At 54.9% G+C, this 14,546-nt stretch overlaps 4 protein-coding genes across 4 annotated transcripts; 3 read left to right on the top strand and 1 right to left on the bottom strand.

The window, feature by feature from the left end:
* Positions 1–91: 91 nt before the first annotated feature.
* On the top strand, positions 92–2,388 carry BBK36DRAFT_1171745 (hypothetical protein; the record flags this gene model as incomplete). The annotated part of the gene is made up of 2 exons (XM_024895621.1): positions 92–370; positions 442–2,388. 2 exons carry the CDS (start codon positions 92–94, stop codon positions 2,386–2,388), a joined length of 2,226 nt encoding a protein of 741 aa, XP_024746852.1.
* A 710-nt stretch (positions 2,389–3,098) lies between these two features.
* Positions 3,099–4,210, top strand: BBK36DRAFT_22788 (ubiquitinyl hydrolase; the record flags this gene model as incomplete). The annotated part of the gene is made up of 3 exons (XM_024897951.1): positions 3,099–3,120; positions 3,192–3,205; positions 3,281–4,210. The coding sequence occupies 3 exons, from the start codon at positions 3,099–3,101 to the stop codon at positions 4,208–4,210; spliced, it is 966 nt and encodes a 321-aa protein (XP_024746851.1).
* Positions 4,211–4,655: 445 nt separating this feature from the next.
* Positions 4,656–6,912, bottom strand: BBK36DRAFT_145727 (hypothetical protein; the record flags this gene model as incomplete). The annotated part of the gene is made up of 9 exons (XM_024897530.1): positions 6,818–6,912; positions 6,659–6,755; positions 6,503–6,596; positions 6,411–6,447; positions 6,036–6,356; positions 5,870–5,979; positions 5,199–5,807; positions 4,944–5,119; positions 4,656–4,873 (listed from the first exon to the last, which is right to left on the bottom strand). The coding sequence occupies exons 1-9, from the start codon at positions 6,896–6,898 to the stop codon at positions 4,656–4,658; spliced, it is 1,743 nt and encodes a 580-aa protein (XP_024746850.1). The 5' UTR covers positions 6,899–6,912.
* Positions 6,913–9,798: 2,886 nt separating this feature from the next.
* On the top strand, positions 9,799–11,876 carry BBK36DRAFT_1182202 (hypothetical protein; the record flags this gene model as incomplete). Its single annotated transcript, XM_024896298.1, has 4 exons — positions 9,799–10,241; positions 10,311–10,488; positions 10,581–11,107; positions 11,167–11,876. Exons 1-4 carry the CDS (start codon positions 9,806–9,808, stop codon positions 11,874–11,876), a joined length of 1,851 nt encoding a protein of 616 aa, XP_024746849.1. The 5' UTR covers positions 9,799–9,805.
* Between the last annotated feature and the right edge of the window lie 2,670 nt (positions 11,877–14,546).

The raw sequence follows: 14,546 nt of genomic DNA, 5'->3' as shown, positions 1-14,546 counted from the left end.
TACCAGCTACGCGACACCTCGACAGCGCTGCTCCGCCACGTACTGAGAGACCGCCTTTATCGCCTGGTAGCATGCAAGCTGTCTCCCCGATATGGCTTCGGAGCTACTCAACCACGCCGCCCATGGGGCAGACCCGGCACTGTCTGACCAGCCCGTCGTCAACCTCCAGGTCGTGTCGCCGTCGGTAGGCGTCAGCCGCCCTTTGCTGTTCCCTGGACTGCCGGCTGCCACCACCATCAGGCAGCTCAAGGAGAGGATCCGACAGTCGCTCCCCTTGCGGCCGTCTGACGAGCACCAGCGACTCATCTACCGCGGCCGAGCGCTTGTGCGCGATGCCGACAGCCTGCAGGACGTATTCGGCGCCGAAGCTGTGAGTTGATGTATTCGATATGCCTTGGAGATTCGAATGGCGGAGTGCTAACACAATGCTCGCTCCTGCAGATTCGTAGCCCCGACCAGCAGACGATCCATCTTGTCCTAAGGGATGCTTCCGACAACGTATCTTCGACTCCGCCTTCCTTGCCCAGCGCCCAGAGCCCGGCTTTGGGGGCTCAGTCCACCAACGCCCAGCGACAGACGCCATCGCATGCCGCCTTTATGGGACCTCCTCCGCCACCTGGCATGACAAGAAGATCGGTTCTGCAGCCGACGCCAACTGCGACTCTGCCTCAACCTCGCATGTCATCGCCGGCTCGTTCACACTCGCCAGCTCATACTCCTGAACAGGCGGCAGCTTTCCAGCAGCAGCATCAGACCATGACGCAATGGTTGACACAAATCCAGAGGGAAGCCATGGCTCGCATGGTCAACCAGAACCAGCGCGGGAGAGCCCACATGGGCATGCGTGGCGTTGGCGACACCGCGCCTGCAAATCACGGGGGGTATGGTTCAGACAACAGCGGGAGGGCGAGCCCGGCGCCGACGCATACAATCTACCGCGAGACTGTGGGACCCAACGGCCACAGCTATCATGTCGAGACCATTGTTCGGAACGGCGCGGGCGTCTCTTCCGCCTCCTCTACGCCGCAGCACGGCGGACTGACTCCTACCGAAGTCCACAGCATTCTGCGAGGCGCTGATACGAATCAGACGCCCATGTCCGTGGCAAGCGCACTTCATCAGAGCGGCTTGCGCCGAAGCGCCTCCAGCGCCTCGCTTCACAACCGCTCGCTCAACCAACCGGGAATTACCACCTCAGTCTTTGCCAACAGCGGCTCACGGGCTAGCAGTGGTCGGGCCACGCCGGATCTGGGGCTGCGATCGGTGTCTGGCACGTTCAATCCTGCCGCTACCTCTGCGCCTTCTCTTGTCCCGCCTCAGTCGCGGCAAGGCGTCGAGGTGTACATTCTATCGTCTCCGGAGGGTCCCCGTGCCCTCCTTTTCAACGGTGCCGTGGCGGAAGCCTATTATACCCCCAGAGTGTATATGCCACCCGCCCATCATCAGCTCCGAAACAGGGCCAGTTTCCCGAACCTGGCCCATGGGATGCCGGTACAAATCAGAGACGATGTTCGCTTTCTTTCAACTCGCACCGTGAGGCAGTCCGCCCACAGCCACCACGCTCCAGCCGAACAACAGCAGTTGCAACATCAGCAACAACAACAACAACAACAGGCGCCACGACGACGGCATCAGCCACAAGAACAGCAACAAGACCAGCAACCAAGAATAGTTCCTTTACACGCTGGAAACCCTGCTGCAGTCGGCCTACCCCAGATGGTGATGCAGTTGGCTCCTCACATCTGGCTTCTGATACGCCTTGCTTTGTTTGTGTGGTTCTTTACGTCTCCCAATTCAAGCTGGTCGAGATGGCTGACGATAATTGCTCTTGCATTTTTTGTCTTCATCCTCAGCACTGGGTTGTTGGCCGGCGTTGCCGAGCAGGCATGGCGGCCACTGGGTCGGCATCTCGAGCACGTATTTCCTACCATGGACCCGGGGCACCTTGGAAGACAAGGAGCAGCCGCTGGACGTGATGGCGCCCCTGAAGCGGACCAGAATGGAACCCCCAACCCTGCCCAGATGGCCGCCCGGCTGGTCGCGGAGCGTCGAGGTCAAGAATCTTGGATTGCCGGGCAGCTGAGGCGGCTGGAGCGAGCTGGTCTCCTCTTTCTTGCCAGCATCGCGCCCGGAGTTGCAGAACGCCACATTGCCAATCTAGAAGCGGAGGTCAGGGCTCAAGAAACTCGACGCCGAGAGGCGGAAGCGGCAGCAGCAGCAGCAGCAGCGGCGGCCGCTGCCGAGACTAGTGCAAATCAGGAGAGCGAAGCTGCGCCCGAGACGAATGACGGGACGCCGCAGCAGCAAGCCGGAGAGCAAACTGCGGAGAACAACCATGACAGTATGGAGAGGGAAAGGGCTGTTCGAGAAGAAGTCACCGCAGCATAAAAGGCTTCATGCGGTGACGGGAGTATAGAGCTGTAAGGTATCCAGAGGGAAAAGCACGAAAGGGAGAACGGGAGAGGAGGACAAAAAGACACGTCAGATTCTATCTTATCATGGATTTAGCGATTGTAGGAACTTGCTTGGAGTAGGGCGTTGGAACCAGTGTTTCTCACATGGAGCCCTCGAATGTAGATGTTAGAAAAGAGAAAAAGAAGACATGATTTTTGAAAAGTAATGGGAAAGGAAGAAACGGGAAGGAGAGACGAGAAGACAACACAACAGGCGTGCAGGCCCAGGCCTTTGTATGTATTCACCACATCAAATGGGTAGAAGAGACGAAGAGACGCTGTAATCGCAAAGATTTGATTCCTTGCAGTTGACGCTTCCCAAGATACAGATGCTCATCAATTCGAGAATGACTGGATCTGATATCAGGGGGCCTGACAGCTCCGAGTCCGTCAATGTGTAGGTACGTACCACCTGTGGCGTGCCTGCGTGCAGCGGACCTCTTATCTTATCGGCCCTCAAACATGCCTGCCCAAGGCAAGCCGAGCTGTCGTCACAAACCTGCCTCGTCCAACGACGTTCTCATTATAAGCACCTCCATTATCTGGACAATTCCTCGCCAAATCCTTTGGCTCCTCTCAAATACTCCCCGTAACCTACCCGTATCTAGACCAGCCTGGTATCTGGAACGAGCACACACTGTCACCATGAGTGGTGGCTGGAACACGAGTAAGCTGTCGCCTTGGCAATTCGGCATGGAGCTTCTCGAGAACTGACGATGTCTTCTTTCCTTGCTGCAGTCGAGTCCGATGCGGTATGTTCATTTCTCCCTGACACACATCATGAAGAGCAACCCCAGCTAACACAAGCTTGCAACCCCCAAAAAAAGGGCGTCTTCACATCCCTCATCGAAAACCTCGGCGTCAAAAACGTCCAGTTCGAAGAGCTCCTGACCCTCGACCCCTCGGAGCTCCTCGCCCTGCAGCCCCTCTACGGCGTAATCTTCCTCTTCAAGTACCCGACGGACCGGCCGTACGCCGACGCCTCGGGCCCGCAGGACGGCGCCTTCGACCACGACGCGTCGGAGCGCATCTTCTTCGCCGCGCAGACGATCCAGAACGCGTGCGCCACGCAGGCCCTGCTGAGCGTGCTCCTCAACAAGACGGAGGACGAGGGCGTCGACATCGGCCCGCAGATGCACGACTTCCGGGACTTCACCATGGTGCTGCCGCCCGAGTTCCGGGGCGAGGCGCTGAGCAACTCGGACCTCATCCGGGAGGTGCACAACGGGTTCGCGCGGAGCAGTCCCTTTGCGGACGAGACGGCGCGGCAGCACGGGGAGCCGTCCGAGGACGTCTTCCACTTCATCGCCTACACGCCCATCGGCGGGACGCTGTACGAGCTGGACGGCCTGCAGCCGGCGCCGATCTCGCACGGGCCGTGCACCCCGGACGAGTTCCCCCTCAAGGTCGTCGACGTGCTGCGGCGGCGCGTCGCGCGCTACGACGAGGCCGAGATCCGGTTCAACCTGCTGGCCATGTGCCGGGACCTGCGCGTGCGCGCGAGGGAGTTTGGCGACGAGGAGCTGCTCGAGCGGGAGGAGCGCAAGCGGCGCGACTGGGCGTTTGAGAACGCCCTGAGGCGGCACAACTTTGTGGGCTTCGCGGGGGAGGTGCTCAAGAGGGTGGTGGAGAAGAAGCTCGGCGAGGGAGGCGACGAGGCGGTGGACAAGTGGGTGGGCGAGGGTCTCGAGAGGAGGAGGGCTGCGGAGAAGGCGAGGGGTGGTGGTGGTGGAGGGGATGTGGATATGAGTGGGTGAAAAAAAAAGGGGGGGGATGGGATTGTAAGTTGAGGATGGAGGTGTTTTGATTTAAAGATATGAGAGTGAAGGACCAATATACCCCTTTGGGCTTCTTCACTTGGAGCCTGTTTCAGAGATTGCGATGCGATATGATATGAGAGACGCATTGAAGCAAGAGAGAATATATGAAAACCTTGATCATCGACATGCTGAGATCAAACAGACTTCCTGCTCCCCGTCCAATAGGCCCAACTTAGCAGATCTATACAGGTCATGATCTTACATTTGGCCAGCTTCCTTTTCCCTGTAAAAGTCATGTCCACACTCCAACGCATACGACCCCCTCTCCGCTCGAATTCAGTCAAAGCATCACCCCCCCTGGGCAGCAATGATGGACAAAGAAACAAAACTCAGCGAGCAATGCCCCTCAAAGGAGAAGCCCGCTGATACTCATACTCATCACCTACAAAATGCACCCTGGCATGCTCACGCTCACGCTCACAGTCACGCTCCTGCTCCCTCTCCGACGAAGAACCATCCTGATTACCGCGCGGATGATGATGATGACCCTCACAACCATGATGGTGAAGGTTAAACGCCCGCTGACTGCTTTCCTCCTCATCATGTCCCGACGAAGGGGTGTTTGTGGTGGCAATAGTGTCGTTGCGGTTGTTGTTGTTGCTGTTCATCATGATATCGTTGTTGTCGTGTTGGTGGTGGTGGTGGTCATGATGGCTCTCGTTTGCATTACGGGGCGATTCGTGATGGTGGTGGCTCCTCATAGCTCGGACGAACCACGGTGCGCGGCCGGAGCCTCGCCAGGTCCAGTATTCTTTGAGGTCGTATTCGCGCGGCTCGATGCGGTGGTGTGAGAAGAAGACGACGAGGGCGATGAGGGTGTTGAGGGTGGTGTAGACAAAGAGGCCTCTTTTTGGAGCGGAAGACAGTTAGCACTTTGATATGAAGACCTTGGTCAAGGGGGGGGGGAAGGGACGTCAAATCTTACGCAATGAGCCCGTAGGCGACGCTGTAGCTAAAGGGAATAAACGTCATGACGACAAACGATGGCAAGACGTCGCCGATATAACGCCAGTTGACCTGCGTAATCTGGCGGATCATCATGCACCCGACCAGAATGAGCGTGCACCCCGTAGCCCACGGCGGGATAGAAGCAAAGATGGGAGCAAAGAAGATGGAGCCGATGAAGCACAGTCCCGCCACGACAGCCGTGAGCCCGGTTCGTCCGCCCTCGGCGATGCCCGCGCCGCTCTCGATAAAGGCCGTAACGGGAGAGCATCCGAACAGGGCTCCGATCGAGATGAAGAGCGCGTCGGTGCAGTATGCGATGGTGGAGCGGGGGAAGTCGCCGTCTTTGGGGTTGACGACGCCGCAGAAGCGGACCATGGAGTAGAGGGTGGCGGTGGCATCGATGATGTCGACGTAGAGGAAAGTGAAAAGAGCGAGGATAAAGTGCGTGGTGCTGGTGGAATCGAGACGCCAGTCAAGCTGGTTCAGGGTTTTGGATAGGGGGTGCCATGTGATGATTTGTTTGAAAAAGGCAAAGCGAGAGTCGCCCTCGGGAGTGTAGGGGAAGTAGGTGACGGGCGTGTTGCGGCTATGATGAGTTCAGTCAGGTACACTGCTTGCTGCAGATGGATTTTGAATGGGGTGACGTACGGCCATGAGATGATGGAGACGAGGGCGATGCCAATGACGAGGGCGTACTTGACCCTGAACGCCATGAGGAACGCCGTCAGGATGCCACCACAGAAGATGGCCAACCACATCTGTAACTTCCGTCAGCGCTTTCTGATCAAGGCAGAGCCGTGCCGGGGAGTCTCACAGTTGGGTTTGTCATCTGCCCCCCATTGCAGCCGCCCGTCGTTTCATTAATCATGTCGGGAGGGCAGCCGCCCAGACTAAGGGGAGTTGATATGCCGCCACCTGTGATGGCGCCAATGCCAGACGAGTAAGAGAGTCCGATTTCCGTGAGGAAGAAGCCAATCCCAACTCCCGTGGCCGTCTTGATGGTGGCAGGAATGAGCCTGACGAGCCACTGGCGCATGCCTGTGAGGGCCAGGAACATGAAGATGATGCCTTCGAAGAAGACAGCAGTCAGGGCGGTACGGTATGAGATGGAGCCACTTCCATTGGTGCCAACGACCTGATCATATCTTTAGCCACTGCTGAGGGCTATTCTGATGGTTGATGCACGTACCTGGTAAGCAAAATACGCGTTGAGGCCCATGCCCGGACTACAGACTCGAGTCAGTCACCCACGAGTTGTTAGGTATCCCATCAAGGACTTACGCAAGGGCAACAGGAAGATTGGTAAACAGCCCAAAGAACAAAGAGGAGATGCCAGCCAAGGCTGCCGTAGCCGTAATCAAGTCTCTGCGGACCTCTATGAAGAGTCAGATACTCGTTTTACGAGAGACAAGGCCAGATATAGATGAGACCCCTTACCTTCTTTACAGTCCACAAATTCGGGGATGGTATCGCATTGGAACTTGTCCGCCAGAGCGCAGTCGCAAGTTCCACCCGTCTGAGAGAGGATCGAGGCCTGCATTTTGTGATATCAGTAAACTTGTTGGAATCATAGGCCTTGACAGCACAAAAACATACGTTGACGGCGATGATGTACGCCATTGTCGCGAACGTGGTCAGTCCAGCGCGAATCTCCTTGAAGACGCTGGTACTTTCCATCGCGTTAGGCTGTCATTGCAGTCAGCTTCCCATACAGCACAGTAAAAATCTCTCCCCTCTCCCCTTGTTCCGTCTCGCAAAAGGGACATATGATGAAGCTTACATGTCCCGAATCAGCAAGTCGAAACACCCTCCCAAAGAGAGAGCTGCTCAGCCATTTGTCCACGAGATCGGCAAAGTCTCGGAATCCGCAGAATCTGGACCTGCCAACCATGGGAGCTGAAGGAAGCCTTGGAGATGGGATTCTCGCATCGGCTCCGTCACGCTCTTGGCCTTCCTTGGGCTGAATGATGGGAGACTCCATGACGTGGCGCAAGTCGGACTCGAAAGGCCTACCTCCTCTGAAGGTGACGGGCTTGTTATGGAACAGATGCAGATCAGAACAGCGAGTAATTGATATCAGGTACAGCTCGAGAGTTTCAACCGCAAGACAGAGACAGCGGTAGAATAAGGGTGGTTCTTGTAGGGAGTCGGGCGAATACGTGCAGACAGACAGGTGGTCGTCATGGAGATTCTCCCAGGTCCCATAACGCACCAATGATGACGGAGTGGAAAAGGATCAACAAGTACCGGCCCTCTGCCAGGTGAGCAGAAAGTGAGGCGGGCAGGCAGGGCAGCCGTGCGGCCCGTCTGGAGTTGGTTGAGGACACGGCAGCTGGCACGCAGCTGGCAGGGTATCAACCACGAAAACCAGGGACTGCGATGGAGCTGGCCGAGAAGGGAAAGCCTGGATAAACCAATCAAGCTGCATAGGTATGGTCTTCACAAGAAGCCACAAGAATGATATCCTGCCCTTCCGTGCGGGCCATCCGCATCCCATGCTTACCACAAGGACCCTTCATCAGCCTTCCCAGTCCACCCATCCGCGCCGCGCCTGTGCCAGATAGAAAGATAGTCCGGAGATGAAAGGCAATAGTTCCGTTGTTGTATGCCATCTTCCTCTGCGTCGTGCACATGTTACCTTGCTGCTGAGTACCGACCGACCCGCGTTGCCATGTAACCGTGTCTTGCAATGGTTGCACGTCCCGTGGCCAACGGTACCAATGAAAAAGGGGTAAAGGCATGAGATGCTGGTGATGGCGAGGTTGTGCCGGCTCGGCATCTCACGCCTTGGCCAATCTATATCTGATCTGGCTGGTAGCCGAGAGGACCGATGTTGTACAGGGAAAGTCTGAACTGGGAGAAAAAGTCGTCAAAGCTTGTTGTACAGAGGACTGATAGCGCGTGGTGGTACTCGTACAGACATGTTGGGTGGATCGACGAGATGAAGGGGCGAAAGTGGCTGAATGTCAAACGTGCTGTCTGCCGGTCATAGAGACAGATGCTCTTGGGGAAACGACATTGGTGCCCGACACTGTTCATGTTTGTGGTGAGCTTCCAGAGCTGAACGAGGGACCTTGGCTCATAGTATATCCAAGTATTGGTGTGACAAGAGGATTCATCTCAGCCAACTCGACCTCTGACTCAGATTGCAATGGAGAAAATGAAACACGCACTATCGGCAGCTGCTACCGATGTCTCATTGCTCTTCCTGTGGCAAGCCTGTGCATCGCAAGCGGACACCCCCGGATGTTGGATGTTGCGCATCAGAGCATGTTTGGGCGAGTGTCTTTCTTCAAGATGGCAGAGCAGCCGGTCTTTGAATGAATGCGATCCAGTGGATAAGCTATGAAGCGTGGAACCATTGATTAACACGTTGTTTCAGGGGAAGATGAACGTTCGCAACCCAGGGAGTCTGTAAGAGAGTGAAGGCAGTGCTGCTCATCTGGCGCTCTCCTCATATGATTTCTGTGAAGGGCGTAAGATGGAGATTATAGATATCTCAACAGCTCCCGCTCACCGGCCAGGTGAGCAACGTCTCATGGTCGTCTGGCGCCTGGCTCCTGGCTCCTGACAAACAAACCTCGTCCGTTGAGCGTTGAAGGGATCGGACCCTATTGTAGCGTCGTAACAAAGTCACACAGAACAATAGATTCCCGGTACTAGCAGACAAGCGTATGGCTTCATGGACTTAGCATGGCAGTGTTGCGGCACCTTTGCTAGCCAATGTGGTCATTCCGAACTCTGGTTTCAGCTCAACTGTCCTGCACCCGTGGGAGGTGTCCTGAGCAACCAACTGCCAGCAAACACTTACCCTCGGTTTGCAAGCCTCGTCCATCACCTCACTACCAGGATGCGGGAACCCGCATTGCTGTGTCCACAGTTCCTGCGGCTGGCCTTGCACTCGCTCGAGGACGTCTAGAGTAGCGGCTGCGAGGCTGCGAAATCACCGAGAATATCTGCTGACTTGAATCCCGGTGTTTGTGGCCTCCTGGGGCGAACGTGTGCGCGGTCCCTCCAGAGAACCACCCACTCGGTCTGGCACTTTTGACCTTGGGCTGACGCGCACCTCCCCTTGTCCTTTCGAACCTCTCCTCTCTCTTGGTGCCAAGTCTCTTGTGCGCTCTCGCTTCCCTCGGTTCTTGATCCATAGCGTGAACATTGTAGCATTGCGTTCCGGCTGATGCTGCCATAGCTGCTCGCTTTTACTTCTTCATTGCCCTTCGCAACTCAAAACTCAAAGTGTTTCCGAGTGCCTACCGCTCTCCAGCCTCCGGACCAGGCTGGACATGCCTGGTTGCCGCTGAGAATCTGCCCACCCTCAGTGCCCTTCAGACGGCGATCTCGCAGTGTAGGCAGGGAGCCTCTTTTCCGATCCCCTTGCACCTCGTTTGCTGCTGTGGCACCGAATCCTCTTGGTTGCGTTACTGCCGCTGCATCAGATCAAGACCAGGTGGACGCTTCATCCGCCCATTCGGGCAGGAATCTTGATGAAACTGAGTTTGCTATTTTGAGCAACAGCAAAAAGGCTTTTCCCTGCTATTCTTCCTGCTCTCTCCTTTTGGATGCTCGGGGTTCATCGCCACTATGTGGGATGTGATCTGGACGGACCCTGATAAAGAACTGGTGGGAGAACACAGAGCTCGAAAGGAGAAGAGGGAAACGCCTCAAAAGGAGCCAAAGAGTCGGCCGAGGCGACGCTCGGCATCCACAGCCAGCTCGCGCTGGTCGACTGACTCTCCGTTTGCCATCTTTCGCAACAGAGGCGCAAAGAAGACAAACACATCGTCATCAGATGCGCAGATGATGTCGCCTGCGTCGTCAGGACTCGAATCACCGGCCTTGCTCTCTCCCGATCGCTCGCCCGTTGCAAAGATGTTTGACCAGGGGAGCCGTCGAAGTTCCAGCCGCATATCCACCAGCTTCCTCGACCGGCTCGTCAGCATCGACAGCCCCTTGAACACGAGCCCGCTGATTCCGGAGACGAGCGCAAGGCTGCCTCTGCATCTCGCGAGTGACGACGGTAAGCATCTGACAGAAGTCGTGTGTTATCCGAGGCGCACAACTCACGACAGTCTTGTTGCGACGATAGATTCACTCGTGCCGGTTGACCGCGTCTCGAACGATGACTTGACAGAGTCCGAGAAGATGAAGAGCCTGATGCAGATATTCGGGCAAAGCCCGCAGACGGCCAAACCAGCTGCCGTCGCTCCTGACACTTCTGTCAACAGGCCACTGACACCGCCTTTGACAGCCGACAACTTGAAGACGTCAGTATACATGTATCCTTTTCCAGATTCTGCCACTCTCATCACCAAAAGCATCGCTATTACCATAGATTCGCAGCTGACATTCACCAAAGCTCTCCCTCCTATTCGTCAACATCGTCACCAACGGCCAAACCACCCTCCGGCTCGCCGGTCGCTCCCATCCCCTCAACTAACCCTCTCCAAATGGAGGAACTGGGCACCGAAATGGCCATCACGCCTAATAATCCCGAGGCATGGAGGCCTCTCGATGACTGGGAGCCACGGCCTCTTCTGGAGGAATCACCCGAGCCGACGTTTGAGCCGGGTGATCCCAACCAGCTACCCAAGGACGGCATCGGCATCAACAAGAACTTTTGCTGGCTCCGCGCCGCAGTCGTCGAGATGGCAGACACGAATGTGCCCGAAATCCTCTCTCGACTGGAGACAATATGGAAGGGCGTTGCAAAGAAAGACGTTGCTTTCCTTCTGGGAGACAGCCCCGAGGTCGAGGAATTGCGGAGGTGGATGCTCTCAACCATGATCCACATGGACAAAGTCCCGACGACAGATGGACAATGGCTGCCTCGTAGAGTGTCTCCCCTAACGGCTCGCATGACCATCTCCCTCTACGACTCAGCAGGTAATGTGATTCCGTCCTGCACGACCGATCAGTTATGCTAAGTATAATTCGCAATACAGCCACTGTCGCCTATCTGGCCGCGCTTGAACCCACGAAACAGATATATCACGTATCGCAGCTGTCTATACCGCGAGACGAGCTGTTTGCCAATGTCCGGGTGATTTCAGTCTCCCAGGTCTCTCCCACAGACTTCCCAGTAGCGCCTCGAATATACGAATCAGTTCACTCTCTGACGCTGCCGTCTCTGTGTCCCGCCGCGCAGCTACCTGGGATACTCGGCAACGTCTACAAGTGTCTCAAGAAGAAGGGCTTCCTGCGGTTGGTGATTATCGACCCACTTCCTCGCGCGGGCACCATGGGTAGGAACATGAAGGCGTGGCTCGAGGAACACCTTCTTCGGAACCTGGCAAAGCAGGGCAAATGCCTGAGTCCCAGCACAGCCTTTCCTCCTCTGCTCGCCGAGGCTCGTCTGCGCGGGGAGGGAAGCACTCTGACGACGACCAAGTTTTACGCCGTGCCCGAGAGCGCAACCGAGTATCTAGATAAGGTCAAGGATGCGATACAAGCAGAGAACGAAGAGAAGGCCCAGGTTAGGAGTCTGATCGGACGGATGCTCTGGGCCGAAGCGTGGGGTCGGCATGTCACTGGTAACAAATGGTGGTGGGATGACCCGGCCTGCGTCGCCGAGTGCCTGGAGATGGGCACGTTTTGGGAATACCACACGGTTAAAGGGGTCAAGGAGGTTGATGAAGCCAGCAAGGCAGCATGATCTGACATGGCCGGTCGATGCCTCTTATGAAGTTGGTCTAAGGGAGAGAGGAATAGCAGCTCTTGCTTCTCTGGGTAGTATCGGTCTTCCGTTGCTAATTGGGTGAAGAGGCGTCCTTTTCATGCGGTGGGTTGGGTTAAAGAATCTCACCTGTTGCCCTCTATCTTTGTCATTCAAGTTGGTGCGTTACTTCTCATTGCAAGATAGCTTTCGGCACTGGTTGTAGATGCCTTCCAGCTCGGTGCTCACATATATACTCCTTACTATGGACGCACACAACACGGGGTGATATAGAGCATACTAGTATATCGGATTGCGAGGAGGAAATTCCCAGGGCCGGCTTATTCATGCATTCACCGACCGAGGCGAGAGCAGGCCTCGGGTTTTAGCAGATTACTTGCTAGATGTCTGGTTTGACAGTCATCACTCAGCTTCGGAACATGCTGTGGTAAGCAGAACAGCAGTCCATACTAGACCCAGTACTACCCCTGCCTCTGCAGAGTGACATCGGACATGGTCGGTAGCAAAAGCTCCTCGGTGGAATCCCCCCTCTCCCCCCCGTGAGGGCCAATCCACAGGTAGTATTACTCCGTACTCCGTACTGCAACCTCAGGGAACCTTTTCTGGGTACATAGTAGTAGCAGCTGTTGGACGATCCAGGGTTACATGTGGAGCACCAAAACTCGGAACGAAGAGTTGAACAAACGAGGGCAAGATTGGCAAAAGCAGTTCCCTCCTTCTCCCCCCCTGCCGACGATGTGATGAGAAGTGTGATTGAGGTGCCCGGGACGCCGGACCGTATTTGTGATGGGAAAAAAGGGACAGATAGGCAACCCTTAGTTGGTAAGCCACCCGTGGAAACAGGTCCGAAGAATCTTGGATGCTACCCCGACCAGGGGGGGAGGAGGTTCGATGGTTGTCGTTGTGTAGCATCGCTTGAAGGCAAACCCAACATACCTTACCATTTTCCTTCATGCAAACGAATCCCATGCGAACCAACGGCTGGGAGACAACACGCCACTTGGTGGAAAATGGATTCTTGACAATGGTTTGAACCAACTGGAAATTGCATGCATGTTGTTATATAGGCAACCCCCAATGTGTTGCGTCTAATAGAGGAACCTCCCCTTTTGAGGCGACGGCCTTTATTTTTCCTTCTTCTTCCTACTGCAACATAACAGCATGGGATTCTCCCCTTGTCTCTCAAGAAGGCAGAATCCTCCAATCATCTCCACGTAGTTGTATGTATTGCTATGGTCGTTTTCCCTCTCTCTACTTAGAGATAGTGGTTTATCAAACTGCATCGAGCAAACAGATGGACAATGCTGCCCACGCTTTCCCCCCCTCGGAGAATTAAACACCAAAAAAGGAATGGCAAAAAATGAAAACAATACCCTGGGCATCGGTACTACCCCATCAAATCTGGTAATTGGCATGAATATCCGTATACTATTCCCCCCCCTGCTTTTTGCCTTTACCTTGTCCTTTGCCCTTGTAACCTTGTCAAAACCGTTGCAAACTCGTTCGTGTCAAACAAAACCCAGTAGATACGTACTGCTATCACAAGCGATTATTATCTCCCCTCGTCCCTCTTTCTTCCGACTTGTCCGAGTTGTCTCTTCCATTTGCCCCTTCGTCGACGAACGTTTCAAAGTCTCACAACGAACAGGGGGGGGTCTGCATCCTTCTTCTGTCTTTTCTGGTGCAGGTACTAGCGTTCTGATTGACGAACACCAGCCTTTCTCTCTCTGGAAGTTGGTACACGAATAGCTTCATTATCGGAGCAAAAGGCTGTTCAAGCTTCACCCGGCGATTGTGCCTAAATTCTTGCTTTTTTTTTTTTTTCTTTCTTCCCCCGTCCCGTATATGCTGGTTTGGCTGCGCCGCTGTTTCGTCTTTTCCGCAGAGTCTAGGCCGTTTCAAGACGTTTTGGCCGACACTTCTACACTTGGTGTACCTTACATACACACTTCTATCAATTGATTCTCATCAACGCCGGGTTTCTGCAGGTTTCCGGGTTCCGTTTGCGTGCGTTTCGGTTCGGCTGCGGTGGTGGTCTTACCGCTGCAGTACCATGAACGTAGCAACGGGGCCATTTTGATTTGTCTTTAACTTTTTGCATCTGGCCCAACAGTAGGTGTGATCCTCTGGGCTGCTTGTTTCGTTCCGCCCCTACCTGTAAACTAGATAGCATCCTTCGTTTCTGCAGCATCCCGTTTCTGGCAACATTGGGGAGGGAAAAGAAAAGAAAAACCCACCAATCCAATGCAATTAGGCACGGGCAACACTTCTCTCAGAAGAGAGGTGGGAATGGGCCACTCCATCAATTCTTTGTGGGGAAGAGGTTGTACAAGCAGTTCAACTGCACTTGCTCGCAAACCCCAGGAACGCCATCAAATACCCGTCTCCGTCAGCATAAGCACAAAACAGCCCATCCTCAGCCCTACATACATGAAGAAGAGAGGTACCTTCAACTACTGACCCCATGGAACCCACAGGGCTTTTAGGAGCAATTCTCCCAAGCTGAGTCGTAAACTAACTGTATGAATGCGGAAGGAGCCTCAAATTCATAGAATGACCAGACACCGCGCCCTAATGCAGAAACTCATTCTCTCACTCTTTTTTTTTTCTTCTTCTTCTTCTTCTTCTTCTTCTTCTTTTTTTTTTTTT

The sequence above is a fragment of the Trichoderma citrinoviride genome, assembly GCF_003025115.1.
Source record: "Trichoderma citrinoviride strain TUCIM 6016 unplaced genomic scaffold BBK36scaffold_13, whole genome shotgun sequence".
NCBI lineage: Eukaryota > Fungi > Ascomycota > Sordariomycetes > Hypocreales > Hypocreaceae > Trichoderma > Trichoderma citrinoviride.
This window is presented reverse-complemented; position numbering and strand designations above follow the sequence as displayed.